Here is a 25,747-nt window from a genome sequence, read left to right on the forward strand (position 1 = left end):
TAAATTCCTATATCTTAGTCGCTCTCAGATCAAAGATAGTCTTTACATCTACAATCATTAGTTCTTGTGACCAACTGATGTCAAGATTTGATTCAAACATCAATATTATTCACATTAACGATGCCCTGTATGATGTTAAAACTGCAGCAGAGGAAAGATTATCAGTTAATAGTTTTTTAGATTCAACCTGTTCCTCGCATTAAGGGTTTCAAACAATATGAAGTAAATAATAACAGTTTTTCTCAGTTAAATATTATTAAATAAAAGGTTTTTATTGTAATATAAGTACAAATGTAATTTCTTTCTGTGATGCGAAGCTGAATTTTCAGCATCATAACTCCAGTCTCACATGATCCTTCAGAAATCATTCTTAAATATTGATTTGCCTCTCAAGAAACATTTAATATTGTCAATGTTGAAAACAGTTGTTGTGCTCACATAATTTTGGGACATATTTCCTGGGATATATTTTCCCCGATTCAATTTCTTGATCAAATAAAATATATTGACTTTTCATAAAATCTGATATGCAGTATTTCAGTTTACAAAAATGTAATTTTTAGCATTTATGTTGTGTGTTAGTTGGGAAAAAGTCTGCTTTTTAAAAATGTCTAGGGATTGTGAGAAGAGCAGAAGTCCAGTCTGTCCAGACGAGCCAGACGGAGGAAACTCTTATCATAGCTCCCGTGTCAGCTTTTCTCATATCATCTTCAGAGTGTGCATGTCTGTCTGTTTCTAAACTTTTACCCACTTATACCCATTTAAACACCATGTTTTGCCACAATCACCCCAATCAGCCTCACTAATTTGTGTGTGTGTGTATCCTGTATCTGCATCCATGGCTTCCTCACTAAGGAGAGAGGGTTTCAGGGACGGGAAGATAGGAGACGGTAGAGACATGAAGCAACAATGACAGGAAGAGCGCCCAGATCAAACCGAGATAAAGGCAAAAAACATTCCTCAAATAAACACTAAACACACTCTTTTAACACGCTCAAACGGTTTGGAAGAGTCCCTCCGCATGTCCTCTCATTTGGAGGTTTTTTGGGCAAAGAATGATTGTGTGAAAGATCATAAAAGCAGGACTTAAGTAACATTTACGTATACTACAATTAATTCAGAAATACAAGATGGAATAAAAATAATTGCCCGTTTAAAGCAGGTTTTGCAAGTCTGCAGTCAGCACAGCTAATACAGGCAATGCTAATATTCTCACAGAGAGCAGACAGCACACTAATTGTCACTAAATATGTTTAAATTTCACATTTTTGTTTCTAACTAGGCTATCATTCTGTCCACAACTAATTCAGTTAGGCCAACTGTGACTGCAAGGCCAAAAATAGGCCACTGACACAGATAACATTTTTGCACAACCTCCTCCCGAGACTAAACTAGACTTATTTCCACAAACAAAATGATAAAGTCTGCAGACACGCACCCAAAGACGTGCCCGTGGAGCTGTAAATAATAAACAGTGAGTAGCGAGGTCGAGCGAGCGGGTTGTTGATCCCGGAGTCATCCTGTAGCAGGAGTAAACAGCCCAATTCCTCTTCCTGCCCTCTGTACACAGTAAAAGCATCTGTTTGACCTCTGACCCTGACCTGACAGAACCAGCTTCCTGACCTGCACGGACTACTGGATGTGTCCATGCCAACGGCCATCATCTGGACTGAAAAAACACTGCTACACACACACAACACACAAGCTCAGTGGACAGTACACTATTTTAAACAAACATGAATCAATTTTACTTTCAACTGTTAAATGGATTCGAATGATTGCATCAAAAAATAGAAAAGTATGCTTTCAGTTTACTTTTCATGTACTTCTCTTAAATGGGCTTCATGTACTTAAATGACATTTAAGTATACTTGACTTACAAAAAGTCTAAATATGTTTGAGCTATAATTGTGCTCCTAGAATCCGTGTTTTCATTGTTATACAGTAGAGGGCACTAGTATACATCTTCTATACATCTTCACAAGTGAAGAAGAAAAAGAAACACCAGATACTAGCACATGTAACACAATCATCTGACATGAAACAGCATCAAATGTGTAATGTTATGGAATAAAATCTTGACCGATGAAGAGGTAATAATTACAGTCAAGCTTTGGGGTGTTGATCGACTCCATCTATGTTCTGATTATCATTCTGAATCCAATTCATAGTCTATTTTCAGTTTTTTGTTTTATAATGTTATTTCTTAATTTTTTTTATTAAACTTACCCACATTAAAGTGTTTAAAAAGTAAATGTAATGTATCCAGTCTTCAGTGTCATGCGATCCATCAGAAATCACTCTAATATGATGATTTCTTGATATATCATGTCAAAAACACATATGGAGTTTGTCAACAATAACAAGAATTTAGGGCTATTCCTCTTCATATATCACAGTAATGTGCATGGGAGCCGTCTTAGAAAATACTACTCATCCTGAGAAAATGTCTCAGTGTGAATGATTTTAAAATAGTTTTCAATGACCCTGACTAAAGCGCTTTTGAGGACTGTTTTAACTCATTGCAGGTTTAATCGCCCAAGCATATGTCTCCTATGATATCATCTGCAAATACACACAACACCACAGCTTACAAACTGAACAACTCAGGCTGTCCATCTGGTCATTATCCTTTGCAAATTTAGTGACACTCATGTAAATCGCAGTTGTTATGTATTTTTCATGGGATGTATGGGTGATGTCCGGGACACCAGTCTGAGATTTGATGCGCTCCATTCCAGAAATAATTGACAGAATTTGAATTTTTAGTGAAGTAATCTTTTGACAAGATGGTTTCTTGTAAAATGACAGTAAGCATGACAGGAAAAGAGTGCCAGTGGCTGAGCAGAGGAGAAAACAGCAACAAAAGTAAGGGGTACAAAAGGAGGAAGAAATGGAAAAGCCACACAGTGTTTCCGTACGATCTGACATCCGCTACACCTCATGCAGGAGAGGGGGGTTTTTGTCTTAAGCACTCATAAATAATCACAGCGTTTCCTACGGGATGGTTTATGAGCTTTCCCCACCGTTCTCAAGTCCCCAGATTGATTTTCAGAGGGATGTCTCAATGTAACGTGTATTTCATGTCTGTCATTTGTGAAACCCAATGTTCACTCTGCCAATTTAACCAACTTGCAGCGTGAAAGGGGCTTCAGATGCAGTTTAAACAGTAGCAGTTTTTAACTTAAAAACTTAACTTTAAGGTTTTTTTAACCAATTGGCATCATGCCTTAAATTTTTTTGTGGCACTATTCAAAAACGGTTTCATCTATCAACACGAAATCCATAACTTTTTGTCAGCACAGTCTGAAGATCTGACTCGATTTTGGTGAAAATCGGACAAACAATTGAGGAGAAGTAAAAAAAAAAAAAAAAGGTCTTTAACATGAATCAAAATGGCAGACAGGAAGTTCAACCGACTATGGCAAAATTGGTATCTATTTTTTTTTCAAGTGCATTCATGTGTGCTTTCATTTCAATAGGCCAGTTTAATCAGATGTTATTAGCATTTTTGTATATTTATTTACAACTTGTGGCCACAAGGTGGCGCTGTCCCAAAGCGTTTGAGTACTGACAGAGCATGGTGCTGAAGACACATACCGAGTTCATAATGATACGGCAAAATTTATTTACAACAAAATTGAGAATGGCCGATGCTCAAAATGGCTGACATGGAAAATGTTGAAAAATTTGGCATGGTTCAACTAGGCATGTTCCATCGAAAGTAAAGAGACTAGTTTTACGATTTTTGCCCAAATAATTCAAAAGTTATAAGCAATTTTTTTCTCTCCTGACCACTAGGTGGCGCTGCTCTGAAACTGTGCAGGTAGCCTCAGGTCATGCTTGTTATAACACAGACCAAGTTTGGTGTCAATATGCCAAACCATTTTGCAGATATAGCCTCACATCCATTTCTGCACATTTTTTGTCAAATTCGTTCATGCGATATTCAAGAAAGGTTTAACTACTCAACTTTCTTTCCGCAACTTTTTGCCAGCATGGTCTGTAAATGATCTGAGCCAAATTTGTTGAAAATCAGACAAACCATCCATGACAAGTTTTAAAAAGTAGCTTTTTCACTATTAAATATAGCAGAAAAAAAAAAAAAACTAGACCTTACGATTTTTTTAATTTTGGTGTTCATTCGAACCAAGGTCATGAACCAAGGATTCAGAGGAGCAATACTTGTTCTTCTAGACCTTATGGGTCAAAAATTATTAGCATTAACATGAGTGAAATTTTGGACAAGTGGTGGCGCTAGAGAGTTTGAAATAGAGATACCAAATTTGCTGTGGTTAATGTTGAGAATGTGCTCTATCTATATACCAAATTTCATAACCCCTCCCCCCCCCAAAGCGATTCTATGGGTTGCTATAGACTCAAGAGCAGAAGAAACAGAATAAGAAGAAAGAGAGGTGGAGATAGAGAACAGAGATTATTATAGAGGCTTATTGGATTTTAGTATGTAAATCTTTATACCCTAAACGTATGAAACAGTGTGACCCTAATCCAGAAACAGGGTTAATGGTAGTTGTAACATGAGAACTGAAGAAAGCAACCCGTTGTTTGCTCATGTTGGTCTAGTTTTTGATTTAATAACATTATGCTCTTTTTCCCTGTTAAATTTATGTAATAGAATGTATTTAGAGCTTCTCCAGTCTGGATTTAATTCAGTACCTGACTAGCAATCTCTTTGTTTATATATATATATATATATATATATATTTCATATGATTTTTCATATGATTTTAAAAAGCCAGTTTTTGCACAGCTAAAATAACTGGAATTTGATCACATTTAGAAGCCTTGAGCATTTAGGTTATAAACATTCTTTAAAATAAGATGGGGTTTTTTTTGGGTTTTTTGAGCCGTTATTGGCTTCATCTGAGGTTTGACTCTGTTTGTACGACTCTGGTGCATCCGCTGACGGGAGGGGTTCTGGGAAACACTGGGGAGCGATGAGGAGCGCGCCAGCACCTTTGACATGCAAATCACAGAGCTCAGAGCTGAGGACAACAGGTGTCCCGTCCACACGGCCACAGTAGCCTCTTTCACCTCTCCTCATCCCTAATTCCCTCTCAGCCGTCCCTCCGGACCCTGCCTGACTCGCTAATGACAGCCGCAAAGAATCAGCCGACACAGAATCTGAGAGTATCAAATTTATTTTATCGTGAAAAACCTGTTTGTTTTTTCAGTGGTTTTTGCTCAAGTTTTCATTTGCATACAAGAGGATGTAACAATTATAATGTGAATAAAAAAGGTTGAACAAAATCTATAGTAACTTCATTTCTTATCAAAGTGACATGGTTTGGCCTGTATTACAATTAATTCAGAACCACAATTCTACTAAACTGCACTGCAACGTTCCCTCGTAAAGTAAATCTTTGAACAACTCCAATTAAACCATAAACTGCGATTGATAAAAATTAAGATTTTTTACTTTTCACATGAAAAATGTAACATAGCTTTATTACGACATTTTTTTGGATTAAATCTTTACAAATATACCTTCTCAAGTTTAATGTAATGTCCCACAAGAGAGTTGAACCTAATTCTTAAAGGTTTGATAAATACGACCCCTGGATCATCAGAGTATGCATACTAATTATCTGTTTGTGGTTCATTACAGTGAAATATTCAGCTCAATCATTATAGTGATAATCATTATAGCTCAATCATTACAATTTCATTATCATGAAATATTCAGCTCAATATGTCAGTTCAATGAAATAACGTGATATGGACTAAATTCTTAGCTTACAGATGATCACTTCCTCCCAAAGAAAAATCTGAACACAGCTCCAACAATGAGTACAAACATGGCAAATCTGACCATAAATGCTCTTGAACATACATATATTTCATACTTACAAGAAGCCATGGCCAAGAAGAGAAATAAAATAGTGTTCAAATTGTCTAATAATAGTAAAATATTCACATCAGAGAAAATAAACCCATAGATATTTAAAAATATGATTTTCTGCACCCTACAAAAGGTCAGAGGATTGTGCTCCACAGCATCCCTTCAGTTTTAGTAAATTGAGATGGAAATGTGCAAAACAATCTCTTGGTAAAGAATCTGAGGGTCAAAGTCATGTACACAACACCCTACAGAGGACTCAAACTTAAGAAATCTGTCATGACTGCTCTGAACAGACCTCGTATAAATATTTCTCCCAAAAGCACAGATTCTAATGGACTTCTGGAGAAATTCTAATCTATTAGCAAAAGAGCTAGATTTTGTTTTATACATGTTCATTTTGGCACTCAGATATATGTTTTCAATGACTTCAGAGAGCACAAAGCTTGAAATGAAGCTCTGACAGAAGAACAGAAATGTTTGGTCTCGTGATGTAATGCAGAACTCTGGGATTAATCTCAGCGCCTTCTAATGCTCAAGAAGGTGAAATACAATTGAATCTGGGATTTAAAAAATAGCTCAGTAGAGCCCCTCAGTGGTCAAGAACAGGACTGAATTCATCTTGTAAAAATATTTGCTGCCAGTCAGGTGAAAAATCATCTTGATGGTAATACCAAGTAGTAAAAGGAATAGTTCAGTCAGTTATTATTTACTTGCTCGAATTTTTCTGAAAAATATTAATATTAATAAAAAAATTAAGTAAACACCAAAAAAGCTGTCTTATATGAGCATGTGATGTCTTATAAATACCTAAAACTGCAAATCTATGCCTTTTGGAGATTGACAGACGCGTCTCTATGGAAATATGCAATGGAAAGATTCTTCAAAATTGCTGCTTTTCGGTTCCACCAAAAATAATAACAGTAAGGTTTTGGAACGAGACGAGGGTGATTTTTTTTTCACTAACTATTCACTTACATTTAGGCATACTATATGTATTTGAAATGCATATTTAACTTCCATCCATTTGTATTATACGGAGCCGGACATGACATGAAGGAAAAAATAGTAGGCTAAATCATGCGCACGATTCACTAATTTATTCCCTCAATGTACTAAAACGTGCACACGATTACTATTGCGTTCCCTCGATTTACTATTTCGTTCTCTCAATTAATAAATTGTGTACACGATTTGCTAATTCGTTCCCTCGATTACTATTAATGATTACTATTGCATTCCCTCGATTTGTTAAATCGTGCGCACGTTTTAGCAAATCGAGGGAACGCAATAGTAATCGTGTGCACTTTTTAGTACATTGAGGGAACGAATTAGTGAATTGTGCGCACAATTTTTTTTTTTCTTGCATGTCATGTAGGCTGCGTAGGATTACATGGTCTTATCATAAACTAACTTAATGTGATTCATATTTGTCAGTCATACATAAATAAAACAGGTCAAATTTCTTCCAAAAAAAAAAAAAAGTCATACATAAATAAAACAGGTCAAATTTCTTCCAAAAAAAAAAAAAAATCACCAGTTTTTTTTTTTTTTTTACTTAAATAATTGTATCCAAAGGGACGGATTCAAATTGCTTAGAGTCAGCATAAATGCAGTTCAAATTTGCCTTACTGTGAAGAAAGCAATATTTGTTAAAAGTTAAATAGCTATTAGTTAAAATGTATGAGATTGAATGAAATTCGATTTATATATCTCTCTATCTATCTATCTCTCTCTCTCTCTCTCTCTCTCTCTCTCTCTCTCTCTCTCTATATATATATATATATATATATATATATATATATATATATATATATATATATATATAAATAAATAACTATTTATAACTATTTACTGTGTATTTAAACACATTCAATTTAATACTATTACAGTAATCTGACCCGTTTAATTTATGTATGACTGACAAATATGCATTGCACAAGTCTATTATTTGATTCATTTTAAAACTGTGCAATCCAAATGGATGGAAATTTAAAAATCAACATTTAAAATTTAGGCCTAAATACAGTCTCATTATTTGAATTTAAAATACAAAAACTTGCTTTTGACTATTCGTCCTTCATTTCATTTCTAAACATGCACATACACATCATGTAAACAGTTAAAAAGCTCCTGATGTAGTTTCACCCAAGCTCTCTTTAGAAGCATGTTTTGGTCCGGTGGTGTCATGTGTCCTGAGAGAGGGGAGGCAGATGTTTCTGCACAGTACACATTCAGCGCTCAGCACTGGTGCTTTACAGGTAGGTGTCGTGTTCTGTGCTACTGAGACTCTGATTGGAGCCCTGCAGGGGCGTGTCTTTCTGCAGGTGCTGTGATTCGCCGGGCGAGAGGTTGTTGCTCGGTAATGCTGGGTCGCTGGGTAGCGGGTACGGATTGGGAGGTGGCGAGGTGTTTTTCGTGTCTTTTATCTTCTCTGTTTTTGTCTTTTTCGTTGTTTTCCCTTTCTCCGTCTGGCTCTCGGTGGTCTGTGGTACTTCGACGATGATCGTGGGGTTCTGTTTGAGGTCCTGGCGACTGGGCGGCTCAGCGGCCATGATGGCTTGGGCGCCGTGCATTCTGGGAGGGGATTTACAGTGCAGCTCTCCGCGGGTCTCCTTCCAGCGCCGGAGCTGAGAGAGATGCTCCTTCTCTATGTCACGCTCAGACACAGCCAGTTCAATGACCTGAAATGGTAGGGATATATGTTATTTTTTTATAACAATAAGTCAGTAACAATAATAAACATGTACAAAGTATATTTAATTAACTTCAAGTAAGAATTATTACATAGCAAATCAAGTTGTACTGATTTAAGCATGCATTTGCCAAAATTAACCTGCAGGGGGAGACACAGGCTATGTTTTGGCCACTGAGACACAGGCTATGTTTTGGCCACTGAATACATACAGCACAGTATATAATGTATGCTGTCTACTATTTAAATTGATAAGCATGTGAAATAGTATGAAATAAACAATTGCAGTGGTGGTAGTAGTGCTACTTTATTTTTCAGTGTGGATATATGGATAGGTTTCATTATTGATCCATGTTTAAAAATGTTTTGAATTGAACCTGTAGTACAGCTCGTAAGTGTATGTGTGGACGATACCTCTTGCACTAGGAAAGCCTCCTGCATGTATCGTGGCTCAATAGACCGGAGCAGCTCCATGGTCTCATACTGGCCCTGACACGCTTTCAGTTTCTCCTGAGATCCCAGCATGCACTTCAGCAGCACCAGGCCCACACGGAAGATGATCTTCACTCCTGAAGATCACACACAGACATGCATGTCCATCAAACAAAAGTTAAAGTGTATCTAATTTAGAAATGTTTGCACTATTGTATATATCAGGAAGTTTCATAATCGATTGGCAATACTGCAAAACATGTAACAAAAATGCAAGAATGAAAAGGTTTTTTTCTTTCTTAATTTAACACTTACTTTTATTTTCTTTATTTAATTTTCAATAAGTAATTTAATACAAAATTGATTGAATTTGCTTAATTCATCATTTATCACTGTTAAAAATAAAAATTAAAGTACATACATATACATATACACATTATATATATATATATATATATATATATATATATATATATATAAAGTAAAAAAGTAAGTAGGTTTGACTTGCAGTACATGTGAAATTAAAACAAAGCAAAGCCAACAATCTTTACTAGGTCATCATACCAAAAGCGAGTATTTAAATACATTTATATTTTTTTTAAAAAGAGGGAGTATTGGTATTTTTTATAAATTTAACACTTTTTTTATTCCCTTAATTTACTATAAACTCTTCAACATTGAATAAGCTTAACTATATGGCAAATAGCAATTAATACAATTATTTATGTGATGTTTAAAAAAGGAAAGCAACAGTAAATAAACAAGAAGAACTTTAGAACATCTTAGCGTCCAAAAGCAAGCATGTTAAACATTTACACTTCGGCTTAGACAAAGTTGCTGCACTCTGCAAGTAAAAGTCACAAGTAGCAAGGTGTGAATCCAGTGAGCTGTACACAGTTTTTTCATCTGTGGAGCGGTGTGTTATCAAGAAAGGACAAAGTGCAAGCAGTATCTAATGTGCCTTTAGAGTGAGTCTCACCCTCACAGAAGAACATGTCCCACACGCGCAGGACAGATGCCCAGGGCAGCGTCCTGGAGAAGGCACACATGAACCACTCTGTCATGTAGAGGATAGGGTCAATCTTGTATTTCTTCAGATGCCGGTGGGCCACCGGTGACACCCGCTTGAGCAGAGTGAACAGGATCTCACCGTCTAACTGAATGGCCTCCTGTGAAGACCGAGATGAGGAGGAAACACGATGACAGAGTGAAATCTGGGATGTATCACAGTGGATCCATTTCCCTATAACAGCTTTTCATTTGAAAGAGATTCACAAAATGTAAATTATATGTGGTGAAAGAATTATTTAGCTGATAAGTTCCTATGATTTGACGCTCTTGCAAATACAACTTATTTACATTGACGTGATAAACAAATTTTGTGACAGCAACGATTCACATGTTTAAAACCTAAATGTTAAGAGGAAACCCCCAGGCTGAAGGGAGTGAGAACAAGTGATAGAGACAAAGCAAGATCCTGATGTTGGTTTAATCTAATTCACTTCTTATCTGCCGCCCACTCTGCTCCTGACGGCCAGACACAAAAGACCTCACATAAAGCTATTGCACTGGATTCCTGGTAATGGAACAGGCAACAACTATATATGTGAGAGAAAGATGAAAACAACTGTTTAGGACAACAGTGGGTTTAGTAATACTTGAAACTGCACTGGTTCTTTGAAAGTGTAATAAGCAGCCTAAAAACACATCCTAATGAAAGCGCCAGGTAACCCTGCACACAATTAAATCTCCACATGCATGAACATTACACATTAAATATGCTGCAATATATTCCATTTTTGTTATTATACATTTTAGTTTTCTGAAATGCTACAAGTGAATTTAAGCATCACAACATCAATATTTACTATATGAAAATGTTTTCTTTTCATCTTTGCTACAACCATTATAAATTTGATTTTATGATGTAGCATTTTTAAAGATTACTTTTCATTGAACATTAGATAATTGCAAAGGTTATTCAAAATAAAAAAAAGGGAATTAATTATAATCATAAACAGAAAAAAGTGTGCATAATTAAGTGTTTATCATTGGCCGAACCAGACGATAGAAACCGAAACTGATAATACATTGTGCGTGGTTAACTACACAGCAAAAACAAAACTCTACTAATATCAAAATTTGTTAATGAGTCAACAATGTTAACAACTAGTTTGGTTTGGTTCCGTACACTGTGGAGATTCATGGTTATCAATCACTTTACTAAATACTATTTATTTTTATTTTATTTTAAATATTTTGTATTTAAATTACTTTACGATATGTTTTCAAATCCATATAAAAATAAAGAAGCAAAGGTCCAGTGTACACACATTTCCTGAAAACCCAAACTAGCGCTCCAAGAAGGAGAGAACGATGGCCTGAGAAGTTTTGAACAGAGACATACATTACATACATAACACACGACAAGTGTAAATTTGTTCCTCACTCGTTTAAACTGAATCAGAATGATCAGATAACTGAGGGAAATACTTCACACAAACTAAAGAAAATAAATGTGATCCAACTGATAAACTTTGATGGTAAACAGTGTTCAATGGAAGCCGGTTTCCCCCACAAAAAAAAAAAAAAAAAACCTTGCAATTACGAGGATTAAAGTCAGAATTGCAAGATAAATGATCATAATTCTGCCTTTTTTTCTTGCAAATGCGTGTTTTTATCTCACAATGCTGAAAAAAAAAGTAAGAACTGTGAGTTTGTATAATGCGATTCGGAAAAAAAAGTCAGAACGAAACAAGTGTCAATTATGAGATATTACCTTTTTAATTTTTTTATTCACTAGCAGAAATGGGCTTCTATAGCGTTCAACGTGTGGGTTCCTGACAGAAACCCTGCGTTTTGATGGACTTTTTCTATGCAAGCTACGCATTATGATTCTGACATTCAGGATTTGAATTAAAAAAAATATGCTCATATGCTGATGATTATAATATATATTACTGAACTGGAAATGTTGATTTTTATCAAATGTAGTTTAATCACTACCTCCCCACTTGTTTAAAAGACTGAGGCAATTATCAAAGTTTGATAAAATCTTGTTTAATTTTCCGATAAAAGATACATAAACACTTTTATCGTCATTTTGTAAATCGTATACCTCTTAGCAGATTTAGACTCTCAAACTGGTTTTTGCATCTAACCAACAGAAGCGGTAAAATCCCGAATGAAGTAACTATTGTGCTGCATGAGGCTTGTTGAGACAGGGCACTTCAGGCGCAGTTTAACTAGATGAGCCGGGTTACTCAGTTCTGCTGAGTTAGACAGGATGTGAAGTACAAGAGGAGCAACCCTTGAACTGTGAGCCCTCTCAACAACAGCTCTCTACATCAGCTAATTTCCCTCGGCAGAACACTGTTAGTGAATGTGATTACAAAACGCCTCAGACATCCCTCAACAACACGAGAGCATCAGCACATGGTCAGGGATCGATCGTGTGTTTCATCAGGGTGATTGACTGCTCTCGTGTGAATCTGAGGCTCTCCACTCACCAGGCCTGCGCTGTAGTATCCAGGCAGGTACTTCTCACAGATCTGGACCAGACCCCAGAATGCATCCTGCCAGAGCATGACCATAAAAGAGTAAAAGACCGGAGCAGGGTATGAGTTTAACTTGCTTCTATACTCACATAATTAAGACCAATGAAGCTAAGAATCTATATTTATGGAGTTGCATCATATTTGTCAACAGTCAACTGTATGAAATATAAGATGAGGTACAGGTCTGAGGGTGGGGCCCGTGCGTTAACGGCATTAAAATATCTTAAATAACTTTTTTAATTTACTTTTTATTACTTTTTTTAACTAATTAAGTCTGTTAACGCATTAATCTGACAGCCCTATATATATTACGTTAAAACGCATGAAAAACAACCAATTTCAGATAAAACAAATAATCTGCAAATATTATAATGCATTCACTTTGGTTGAAACTATTCATGAAAACATTGTATTACAACATGCATTATGAATATATTTGTAATGCATTATACACAAAGGCTTCAAATATAGAGTTACGGATAATTCTAGTGTTTCAATCTAAGATATAAAACGGTATAACAGATAACTGTATAAATCAACAAATAATTTATGAGATGCATTCAAAACTTCAAGCACCATCTGCCAAAGCAGAGCACAATAACAGCTGACCTCAGCAGGCATGTGCATGAGCAGCACTGCGGCTATAGGAGCTTGAGCCTGGCAGTAACCCTCCTCTGGTCTGTGCAGCGTGTACGCCTTCAGCACCCGGAACAGATCCTGCTGCCTGCACAGTGCACATGCACATGACTAAATTATGTAACAGAAGCAATGGGGTTCAAATGGAGATGCCTCTAGGTGAAAAGAGGGCCGACTTACCCGTGGCCTCCTCGAGCTACGAACATCTCGTGGAATGGAAACTGTCTGTGGAGGTCTTTCTCTATCACATCCAGCCATTTAGGATCTCCAGGCTGACTGTCCAACTCCTGCCACATAAAGACACATCAGGCTTACAAAGCACTTTATGCAATTCAGACTGTTGCAAAGCAGCTTCATATTAATAAAACTTTATAGTAAAACATTGAATTCAATTTCAGCTGTAAAGCAGCTGTATAGAAGGCAATAGTGTGATCATTCAGCTCATGTCAGTTCAGTGCTAGTTCTATTCAGATCAATAACAGTGTCAATGTTACAATGTTAGCGTCATTACGCTTTCAATGTGGTAGTGCACAGTGCATCATGGGATTTCAATCACTGCAAAGGATTTAAAAGTTAAGGGTCATGAAAGCTGCAGTCCGGAAGTTTTGCCTCTTGTTTGAAATCTGATCTATGTTTGGAAACCTGGAATTACAGTCCCTTGCGTGGGTTGTGATCCAGCGCATGCATCAGAATGCTGTTAATATACTTCAGTTCAGCATTCAACACAATTATCCCTCAACAGCTCATTCAAACATCAACATTTCGCTGTGCAACTGGCTGTTAGACTTTCTCAATGGTAGACGTCAGGCAGTATGGGAAGGCAGCAGCACATCCAGCACCATCACATTGGGGCCCCCCAAGGAGCCCCCTCCTCTTCACTCTGCTGACCCACGACAGCACACCGTCACAACTCCAACCTCTTCATTAGGTTTATAGATGACACAGCTGAAGTGGTTTCATTAGCAACAGAGAGTGAGGTGAGGCACCTGGCCAGCAGAATACATTTTTTATTGAATTTTAGGTTTTTAAAGTACATTTTAGAAAAAGTGTACAAGTCAGACTGCCTTAAAATGTGGCTGAAATTGCAGTGTGTCTTCGAAGGTGGCATAATTGTTTTGGTACAGAGAAGTGGTGCTATTCAAGATTCAAGTGGACAAACCTGAAATTTTCCCTGATTCTGTTCTTTCTTCACTTTGCCACCGGAGAGATAAAGCCACGCACGACCTCTGAGTGATGGAGGGATGCCCTTCTGACAGCGCAACTTCACCTTCACAGTGACAGAGAGGGACACTTGTAGAGCTTGTATATTTGCATATCAGGATGAAGACCTTTTGTCTTAATGTAAATATAAAATTATACTAAGCATTTGCATTCACAAACCAAATTTATACTTTTGTTTGAGTGATGAAAATGACCACCAACACTAAAGGACTCTAGAGTTCATTTGGAGTGCTTCCATAATTCACTATTTCTCAATAAATAAGCCATAAAAGTGTATTTAATTTATATTTTTAATAAATCGGATGGTAAAATGTGACTGGATCACAAATAGTCACGACATGCCATGTTGAGCAGAATTAAAGTAATTATGCATGAGCTGCTGATGTGGCATCTAGCTGCTGTTAAATTGATAAATAACTGGCTCTGTGTTTTGTCTGCAAGGTTTGTCATTGGAGAGAAATTCCGAATCAAGAGAATCATAAACTATAATTATAAAAGCAAATGGTAAAAGGACATTTAACATTCTTGGAGAGACAACATTTATGAGAAACAGGATTTTAAATGGCTGATGTCTAAAGCACATGGGTGGCCAAAGGTCAATATAAAAAATATAATAAAAATCTGTGGGTGGATATTTTGTGTGGGTCTGGTCATATCTTTATCTGATTCTATTAACATGTTTGTGACTTTGGGAACAAATTCCTAAGATAACATCATGTTAAGCGTTTTATGAACATTAAAGCATTCGCTATAAAATTTGAGCTATTCAAGAACAAAAATTAAAACTGTGGATAAACACAGGTCTGTTTGTCAGAAACCAACCTTCTTGTGTTTTTTGGCCATCCACTTGTCCCAACTGTTGAGCATATCCAGCCATTTGACTTCTCTCTGCCGAAGTACATCTGGAGGAATATCAGCACTGCATTGAGAGAGAACAAAGAGAGATTAGATCATTTATCTGATATAACATGCATGCAAGCACACCCACGCATACAAAAATCACACGTTAGCAAATATAGGGTTGGGAACCGAGAACTGTTCTTGTTCAAAAAAGATGTTCATGACATTCTGTTCTCTTAGCGGTAATGGCTCATCTGCACTTTTAAAAAATACTCCGTAAATGTTTTCTGGAACAGCATCCAGCAACAGAGCACGTGTTGTTACTGAATCGATAATGTTGAATGAATAATCCTAATAACTCCCTCCCTCCCTCACTGAAATGGCCAGAGGACTTGGTTGCTTTCATCATGCCCCACTTGATTTGAAACAAGAAACCTATTACCGTGTTATGTGTAGTACTCAAAAAATTCATGCCTCAAATATGTACAGAAAATACCTGGAAACAGATTCAAATATAATATAATGGAATCAGTGAAACTGGAGCAAAAATTTTAATTCTTTTGATTTTCATCCCCATACATTTAGAAGCTCATCCTTTATATATATATATATATATATATATATATATATATATATATATATATATATATATATATATATATATATATATATAACTCATCCCATATTAACAAAAATGGGGGTTTATTAAGGTGTTTACATGACGCAATTTTAAACTAAAAATGAAAATACAATAATTTATGTATTTTGGCTGTTCATTTATACAACAGAGCCATTTTCGAGGCCTGAAAATCCAAACTTGAAAAAAAGCGGTGCACAGATGGTTATTGTTTTTATACCAGTGACATCGCCATCTACTGATCTGGCATGAATAACACACTATTTATAGATGTTTTTGGATGTCGTCTGTACACAAAACTTTTAAAAAACACCAAGGAAAAACTTTGCTGTTTTTAGTACCATCATTGTCATGTAAACATACCATTAGAAATGTATCTCTATATATTAATAAACTCATCCCTGTATATTTAGAACTTCATCCCTATGTAGTTTCAAACTAATCCTTTCATATTTACAAATTAATACATACTGAAGAATCAATCCATGACATTTATATACTCCTCTCTAATAAACTCATCCCTATTCATGGAGAAGCTCTATAGCTCTTGACCTGATATGTCCACGCCAGCAGTAAGGCACGGTTTTGAAACAATAGCACAGATGTCGAATTATCCATATTGAATCTGAGTACTGTAGGCGTCATCATATGCTCACAGTAGGTTCTTCAGAGGGAAATCCAAAACACAAGCTGCTTTCACTGTAGAACAAATATCACCTGTTTTCAACTAGCCTACTACCGTCATGTTTAGCAGCTTAGTATCAGTGCCTTCAAATGCATCACTTGGTTGCACAACCATAAAAAGTGAAGTTAATGTGGGATGATTGTTTATAAGAACGTTTTGGACAGAGTGGGCGAGATCACTGGGGTAAGCAGTGTTTCTGGGAATATTTCGGAACTCTTTCTGTTTGATTAAGTGACCCCAGCGCCTCGGCCTGAAAGGCTTTTTATTACATCCAGCTGACAGACACACCCAAATATGTAATTGAGTGCATTTATATCAGAGAGAGAGAGAGAGAGATTACAGAGATTTAAAGTAATTTTTTATAAATAATAATAACTTTTCTTCAGAACACCTTAATGCTTTTCTTTGCATAGCCTGCCATAGGGTTAGCGCCTGGTAAATACCTTAACCTCAAGAGCATTAGCAACAGCACTCATCACTTCATCAAATATAATGAACACAGATTACACAACTTAATGGAAAATGGTATGGAAGATTTTCAAAATCATATGGAATTGACAAATAAAAAAAGACTACATTTATTAAGAATGTGGAACATATTTTGAAACACTCTTTCCTTTTCTGTCTTGCAGTCGCTTATGATTTGAGGAAATCTATGATGATTATGGATGAAAAGCATGTTAATCAAAGTCCATCCCTGAGATACCAAGGGATCCAATAATCTCCTGCAAAAGGTCAGTGACAGGACAGGCTGTGTAAACCCTGATGGCTCACGAAGACGCTCGGTCTTGAAATGGAAAGCAAATATACTCACACACGTGCAGTGTGTACACAGATTACGCAATTTAGACTGGATTATCGTCAGCGATCAGATTACAGATGATTGTGGTGGTTTAGATCTCTGGAACAGACGCAAGGCCTGCAGTTCGCCTGTTTACTTTCCCTGTGTACACCAGGCGAGCAAATTATGTTATGCTGAAAACACAGAAACAGTGGAATGGAGAGGATGAGCTCATGAAGTACAAGAGGAATTGTCTCATGGAAAGGGTTGAGGGCCCTTTGACCCTACAAGTATCATATAAGCACTCAAATAGTGTTTCCTTTCACCTATAGAAACCTTCTTCAGACCAGTTAGTAGAAGAGGAAAACAGGAAGCTGCCAAAACAAATCCCTTCACTCTTTTTCCTTGACGGTCCTTTCCTAGAGCTCACTAGCACATAGCTAGAGCTATGTAGACAGACAAACTCTGATTGGCAAAATAAGAACTGAAGCTGTCAATGTTAATATATTGCATAGTTCAGACCAGATTATAATATTCGGATTGGATGAGTCACATGCAGAGCGGAAAACCATCCAAAAACAATTTATGGCCACAGATTGCAGTCAGTTTGAATGACAAAGCCCCTCTCAGAGCACAACAGAAGATCCAAACACAGATCGAACTCTGTTATGTGTGCTCCAAACTTGAACTGGTGCACTAAAATGATCCCCAGGGGCTTGGCGCTTGGTTTCATCAGCATGGCAGTAGTAAACAAATGGAAGGAAACAAAGGCCAAAACAGTGAAATGTCATAAGTGAGACAATAACTCTCAACAGAGAAGTGCAGTTGTCATTGTCAATTGTGCAGACAAACTGTCCTTGCAGCATGAGCACAGCCCTCTTTCTCCAGCAGCCTTTAATGTCATTATGAATGAAAGAGATTTTTTGTCATGATGGTTCAAATAATCACAGAATCCTCAAAGACCTCTTCTATACAATATTGAATGGGAAAGAGAGAATAAATGGTATTTTTCTAATAAAAATGCCCAGACTTTTTCCAAGAGATGAAGCCAATTTCTGAAGAATTAATGTTAATATGTTAAACAGGAGTTATAAGTACTACACTCAGGGCCGGCGCTCCGCACACGCACATCACGCACTGACTGCGCTTAGGGCACCAAGTGCTTGGGGGGGGGGGGGGGGGGGGGCACTAAAAAATCTGGTCGTGAAAAAATCATCACATTAGGCTACTAGTATAAATAACAAATAAAATATTTCTAAAGCATGTTAATATACAAAAGCAATACAAAAGTAATATAGGCCTAAGACCAAATTAGTCGAGATAAAGGTGAATCTCTGTGGCAGTCTCCCTCTGGTGCCCCCCCTCTTCCCCACCTCCTAGTGGTCTGTTCGATTATGCCTCAATCAATCGCTGAGTCCCAATTCGCCTACTTACACTACGACCTAAATGTATGTACTTTTTTGTGAGGAAAAAGTACATACTTTTGAGTGTGTAGCAAAAGAGTATGCACATTCTGGGACATACTTCGATGACCTCATGCAACGTGAACGACAATGTGGTTGCCTAGTTACGCACACCACAACTGTTAACGTTTCATTCATTCTTTATGTCCATTAAAATTTTATTTACTATTCCCATCTTTTTTTCTCATCGTTTTTTTCACAATACATTTTACAATGTGTTCTTCTACCAAGTTGAGGAGTGAAGAAGCAGGGCTGCGTCGTCGTAGAACCAAACGCAGGTCGTTTGTGAGGCGGCTGGTTCTGACGTTCATGTGCAAAGTGTGTAACAAAATAAAATACAACTTTAATTAGTTATTAAAACTTTAATAACATTCGAATTATTACACTTAAAAGCTGAGGGCTCATCTCCGTTGCTGCATCCGGCTGCCATGTTTACATCACCGCAAAGCCATCACAAAGCTCCTCCCTCCCGCATGCAATGGGTTGTGGGCAATCTGCACTTCGAATTCTAACCGGAAATAGTAGACCATCCGGGTATCTTTGGAATACTCTTTTCGACATACTACGATTTGGGACGTACTAATTCTAGTTTTGCATACTATTTAGGACGGATAGTATGCGAATTGGGACTCAGCAAATGTCAAATTTGGCAGACACCGACCTCAGACATGGCCATGAAAAGGCAAGAGTCGGGGGCGGAAAAAAGAAAAGACAGCGGGATGATGCTCGCGCGTCGCTTGCAGGTAAGACAATGTTTTAAATAAAAATGTTAGTTTTAAAAGAACGGCGTTAGGTAACGACGTTATTTTTTCAGTAACGCGGTAATCTAACTAACTACTTTTCTTGTCGTTACAACGCCGTTAACGTTACTGAACGTTAAATGCGGTGCGTTACTATGCATTGATTTAATAAACTATGTAATCCGAACGCACCCCTGGCTCACACAGCGAGTGAGCAGGTGGGTTAATGATGAGATAAGCGGTTGTGATTGGCTAAGGCAGAGTCATGTGATTCATGGTAGCCAATCAGAGCCAGTATTTTTACACCCATGCCGGCACACGCGGCTGCACCAGCGGCGCCAAACACACACACACACTCACACACACGCACGCGCACGCACGCACGCACGCAACAGCTACACAGAGTAACTAAAAGTAACCTGTTACCAGGGAAAGTAACTATTTGCGATGGCGAGATGGCGAGTCAGGAGCAATCCGATGAAAAGTTTGCATTTTCAAGTACAAATTCTCTGACATGTAGCAACTTTTTTTCTTCTTTTTTTTTTTTTTACAGTAACGCAAATAGTTACTTTCCCTGGTAACAGGTTACTTTTAGTTACTCTGACAACTGATGGTAGTGAAAATGTTTAATATAGTTCTATAGAATAGCAGAATGGTCTCTTTATAGAGATGTAGCCCTCTGTTGAGTAATTTCTACTGTGCAGTTATGCATGGTTATTTGCAGTTTAAAATGTGCACTTTAAAATTCATACTTCATAAAATACTGTTATTTGCACTAACCTTTTTTTGCACTTTTAACTTTCTGTGTTTACATTGTTCAGTTCCAATTATTCATTTGCAGCAGTTATTTTGGAAGTAAAGAGAACCTAACTAAGAAATTCTGAATGGTAGTTATTTCTTTGGTTGGTTGGTGGGTGGGTGGTTGGTTGGGGAGGGGAAGGGAAGGGAAGGGAAGGGAGGGGGGGGCATTTGTGCTTAGGACACCCAAATGGCTAGCGCCGACCCTAACTACACTTAAATATGTTGAAAAGTCTGGGGGCAGTATGAGTTTTTTCTAGTTTTTGAAAGAAGACTCTTCTGCTGTGAAATGTTACTTCACTTCATATATATATATATATATATATATATACATACACACACACACACACACACATCTAAACATGTAATTTGTTGCTGTGATGCAAAGCTGAATTTCAAGCATCATTACTCCAGCATTCAGTGTCCCAAGATCCTTCAGAAATCGTTCTAATATACTGATTTGCTTCTGAAGAAATATTTCTGATTATCATCAATAATGGAAACAATTGTGCAGTGGAATATTTTTCAGGATTTTTTGATGAATAGACAAAACAGAAAGAATAGAACTGAAATGGCTTTAATAAAAAAAAAAACATAACTTTTCTTAAGTAGATGTATATTCTTGTAAAATATTTTTTGCCAAGTAATATGTAAATTGCAAGTATTTTGTTGCATTATACAAGATGTGTTACATACCAAAAAATGACATAAGTGAAGACACAAGGATCAGCGGATGTGCATACATTTTGGAGTTTCTGTGTGAGCCTGCTAATATTCATCAGAGGTTAACACAGACTGCATAACTTAGAAAGATGATTTGATTTGTGTTTTATTTTATCAGCAATAAAAACCTTTCAGATGCCTGGCCGCCACATTATTGCTTGTCGAATGAACTGAATGAGTCACTGAGAGGTTTCATTTCAAAACTGGAAATGCTTGCAGGGAAGTTCTGCCAAAACAAATCAATGAGCAATTCTGAGTGCTAAAGGGAGTTCACAGCATGAAGGGAAACTCCAGCATGAGTCTCAACGAGAGACTGGAACGAAACACACTGTTGTACAGAGAATAAGAGAGAAAGAGATTCATCTGATCAGTGCCTGGTTGCTTGGCCAAACAGATCCACATTGTCTAGAATCATTAGAGACACTCATGTAAGTCAAGCCAAAACAGACAAGTGTTTCTAAAAGCTGCAGAAAATAGAAACAAATCTAGAAAATAAAATAAAAAGAATTTGGCAGAAACATTAGTTTGTACACTATATTCAGACTAATACACTACATGCCAAAAGTAAGACTTTTCTTAAAGAAATTCATACTTTTATTTAACAAGGATGCATTACATTGTTCAAAAGTGACAAGAAATTGCTAATGTAAAAAGATATGTCTTCTATTTTTAATAAATTATTTACTCAGAATGTAATAGAAAGTTTTCTATCAAAGAATTCTGAAGAAAATATTACAATTTTTACAGAAATGTTAAGCAGCACAACTGTTTTCAACATTAATAACAATCTGAAATGTTTCTTGAGCAGCAAATCAGCATATAAGAATGATTTCTGATTCTGAAGGATCATGTGACACTGAAGACCGGAGTAGTGAAAAGGAAATAACTTAAACCTTAAACTATATCCACATAGAAAACAATTACTTGAATCTATTATTTCACAATATTACTGAGGTGTTGTTTTTTTTTAGATCAAATAAATGCAGACTTGGTTAGAAGAAGAGACCTCTGGCAAAAACATTTGCAAAAATTGTACCATATATTTGTATAAATATGTCCAAAATCTCTGTAGGGAAACATATTACACACAGTGATAAAAAAAAAAGTTACTAAAATTTGATTTCACAGCATTTTTCAACAAATGCCAGGAAGAGCAGAGCAAATGATACCAAACAGACAGAGTTTATAATGTTGTATAACAACATCCGTCCGGTCTTACATGTGAGCTGACCAAGCACTTCTCAAAGCTGGTCAGATTAGAAGAACTCAGCGAGAACAGCCTCGGAGGACTTCAGTGGTGTTACAGACCTGTCAACTCATCTGTGCTCACATGAACAAGAACCAAGTCCTGCAGGACAGACTGTCCCCAAAAACAAGTCAGAGTCCACTTTATATAAACACTGAGAAATGTGACAAACTCCAATAAAGCATAGCAAAAAACTGTATTCTTCACAGTAACTGTCATGAGCAAGCCATTATATAAGGCTTAATCAGTAGCTCAAGGGCTTTTGAATGTGTATGCAAAAGTTTCACATTTATTACGGTTGTTCATGATAAGTATTATATAAATGCAATAATATATTTAAATGTTATGAATGAGAGTTATCATAAAGAGTTACTAATACATGCATAGCTACTCCATAACAACAGTATATAGTATAAACAGATTTTAATAGTTTGGTGTCATTCTTTTACCTCCATAAATGTAACTGTCCCTTACTTTTCTCCTGCGCTTTGTTGAGCTCCTCCTATGAATCCGTATTTGTCTGTCTGGATCTCCGCGTTGGCGAAGCCGTTGAGCTCAGAGTCCGGGCCCAGGGAAGAGCTCTCGTGCTCGGCCAGACTCTCCACTGTGCCCCGCTGACCCCTGCGGTCCTTCCACTGCACTCCGTTACCCGACTGAAGCTTAGCCATGCTGAATATGAGCCTCAAACGCGAAACATTCACATGTGTGTGGCCAAAGCAAGAATAAAGTGTGTTTTGACACACAAATAGTGGATTTCCTCCTCTGTCGACCGCCTCAAACTATCGACACACTGAGATTTGACTCTCACAGCCTCCAGAGATACTAACGATACGCCATATCTGATGGAAACGACATTAACGTGGAGTAAAAGACCATTTTAGATGACCCTGATAGGCCATTGTGAATGTTTAACGTTACTAACGTTAAGGTTATTTACAAATGACAGTTTGACAGAAGACACACACATATTCATAAAGTTGATGAATGCATTACATTAGCTAAACCAAGTAACCACTCTATCTGAGAGAGAGAAAAAACGCTTGACTGGCGATTAATTAATTATTATGGATCCAACTAAATGAAACTCGACTTACTTTTTGTCTTCTGACAAATTCTGTCAAACAAACAACAACTGGGAGACTGGACCCACGAAGACTGAACGCTAGCACGCTAACCCGACGTAAAAAGCACAGATTGACAACTCTCCGTATAAACGAATAAAACTCGGAGTGTCTGTGATGTGGTGTAAAGTCGGCATCTGTATCATGTTTCCTACTCCATCGTTTTAATCGTATTTGATATAATCTGTTCACGAGCGTTTGTTTATGACCGACTGACTGACTCGTGCTAAAGGGGCAGGCGCGAGCTTCAAGGAGGCGTGGCTGATTGTGCGCAGTAGAGGGCGTGCTGCATTTTTATTTTTTTATTTTATTATTATTTTTTATTCACACTGTTTACTATTTCGTGAAACTTGAAGCCCAAGTGCCACCTACAGGCCTAATGTGTGACTTTTAGGTTAGCAAACTGGTGACGTGTTAGCATTTTTAATAATTTTGCAGCATCATTAAAGTGGTTTATGTTCATCAAGCCTGCATTTATATTGTGAAATATTATTACAATTTAAAATAATGTTTTTATATTGTAATATGCTTTAAAAAATATAATTTATTCCTGTGATGTAAAGCTGTATCAGAATCAATACTCCAGTCTCCAGTGCATGATCCTGCAGAAATCATTCTATGGTGATTTATTGTCAATGTTGAAAATACTTGTGCTGCTTAATTTTTTTTTTTTAATTTTGAAGTGCTGCTTCAATACTTTTTTGGGGTTCACTGATAAATAAAAAGTTAAAAAGAACAGCATTTATTCAAGATAAACATGTTTCCTGATGTAGATCTTTGCTATCACTGTTTCTATCAATTTAACAACTCTTTGCTGAATAAATATTGATCGATATTGAACTCAAGTTTTTAAAAGGTAGTGTAGGCTATATTGTTACAAAAGTTATATGTTAAATAATTGCTGTTCTTTTAAAAAAAAAAAATGTACTAATCAAGTAACCCTGAAAAATGTATCACACACATTTGCACTTTCTTGGCTCTTCAAAATTCACCAGAAAGAGCTATTCGGGTCAGCGAGCGAGTGATGAAAACACCTGCATTTTAGTGATGACTCATCTGAACACCTCTGATTGGTCATTGCATTCATAAGCTCAACAGCATCTTGAGTGATTGGTTAAAATGTGACATGCTGTAAACAGGGATGGGCAGACTTTGAAATACATGTATTTAAAATAAGTATTAGAAATACAAAATACTATTTTGTATTTAAATACCTTTTAAAAAATCTAATATATTTTATGTTTACATATATTAAATTTTTTAGTATTTTCAAAATACAGAAAATACTTTTTGCCAATCAACTTCTTTATTAGACTTCTGATTTCCTGTATCAACTATAGTTAAAGGGTTAGTTCACCCAAAAAGGAAAATTATGTCAATTATAACTCACCCTCATGTCGTTCCAAACCCATGAGACCTCCATTTATCGTTGGAACACAGTTTAAGATATTTTAGATTTAGTCCGAGAGCTCTCAGTCCCTCCATTGAAAGTGTGTGTATGGTATACTGTCCATGTCCAGAAAGGTAAGAAAAACATCATCAAAGTAGTCCATGTGACATCAGAGGGTCAGTTATAATTCTTTAAAGCATTGAAAATACATTTTATTCAGCATTGTCTTCTCTCAGCATTGACACTCCTCATTGAGGTTGTAGGTAGAGTGTTAATGGCCCATTTGAGAGATAGGTGGCAGAAATGCACTTATAAGTCTGCAAGCCGCCATAATGCGGAAGAATACCTCTCCGCTTGCCGCTGTGAAGCGCGTTCACAAGAGTTATAACATAAACCCGATATAAATACTGTTCAGTTACTTGCACAGACCGACCGTTTAGTGTCTTTACACATCAATGTATCGTCACACAAGCTGCAGGGTTTAATATGGATTTGTCTGTGCGTGTTTTTTTTACTCTCATAGATTCTGTTACCATTAGCCATGCATTGTACGACTGAGAGACTACAATGACTGAAGCTAAAAATCCTAATTTGTGTTCTATAGGGTGACCAAATGTGCCATTTTCCCAGGACACGTCGTGGCCAGGATTTCTATATTGCCTAAAATATACAGGTTTTAGCTTTGGCTTCCTGTTTTAATACTTAATGAAGGTAATGATCATTTGACCAATAACATGCAGACGTTGTATTTAATTGACCGATCGTGGTGTGTGAGAAGGTGGGATCTACAGAGAACGTTCAAAGCAATGCAAATACGTGTACATATTAGTATTTAACTTGAAGCAGCACTGAGCATACTGATCGGTGTATGACACTAAAGTACCGTGAGAGCAATTCAAAAGTAAAAGAAGCCGTGTGCTTT

At 36.8% G+C, this 25,747-nt stretch overlaps 1 protein-coding gene across 4 annotated transcripts; it reads right to left on the reverse strand.

Moving 5' to 3' along the window:
* Positions 1 to 7,678: 7,678 nt before the first annotated feature.
* Positions 7,679 to 23,684, reverse strand: tbc1d10ab (TBC1 domain family, member 10Ab). Of its 4 annotated transcripts, XM_052567813.1 has the most exons (10): positions 23,409 to 23,684; positions 22,789 to 23,153; positions 15,224 to 15,320; positions 14,340 to 14,447; positions 13,361 to 13,467; positions 13,154 to 13,268; positions 12,497 to 12,562; positions 9,967 to 10,156; positions 8,970 to 9,124; positions 7,679 to 8,544 (listed from the first exon to the last, which is right to left on the reverse strand). In XM_052567813.1, exons 2-10 carry the CDS (start codon positions 22,980 to 22,982, stop codon positions 8,116 to 8,118), a joined length of 1,461 nt encoding a protein of 486 aa, XP_052423773.1. In that variant the 5' UTR covers positions 22,983 to 23,153; positions 23,409 to 23,684; the 3' UTR covers positions 7,679 to 8,115. The 4 variants fall into 4 exon arrangements, with proteins under 4 accessions (XP_052423773.1, XP_052423772.1, XP_052423775.1 ...); XM_052567812.1 differs by having other exon boundaries at positions 22,789 to 23,684; XM_052567815.1 differs by lacking the exon at positions 23,409 to 23,684 and having other exon boundaries at positions 22,764 to 22,896.
* Between the last annotated feature and the right edge of the window lie 2,063 nt (positions 23,685 to 25,747).

Source organism: Carassius gibelio, chromosome B10 (genome assembly GCF_023724105.1).
Source record: "Carassius gibelio isolate Cgi1373 ecotype wild population from Czech Republic chromosome B10, carGib1.2-hapl.c, whole genome shotgun sequence".
Lineage (NCBI taxonomy): Eukaryota > Metazoa > Chordata > Actinopteri > Cypriniformes > Cyprinidae > Carassius > Carassius gibelio.

What these genes read in the sequence shown, in the direction of transcription:
- tbc1d10ab (XM_052567813.1), bottom strand. Translation starts at nt 22,982, where the DNA reads ATGGCTAAGCTTCAGTCGGGTAACGGAGTGCAGTGGAAGGACCGCAGG. An exon ending in GATACTACAGCGCAGGCCTG is followed by an intron (nt 10,157 to 12,496) that starts GTGAGTGGAGAG and finishes CGGTCTTCACAG; the next exon opens with GAGGCCATTCAGTTAGACGG. An exon ending in GGACATGTTCTTCTGTGAGG is followed by an intron (nt 9,125 to 9,966) that starts GTGAGACTCACT and finishes TGTGATCTTCAG; the next exon opens with GAGTGAAGATCATCTTCCGT.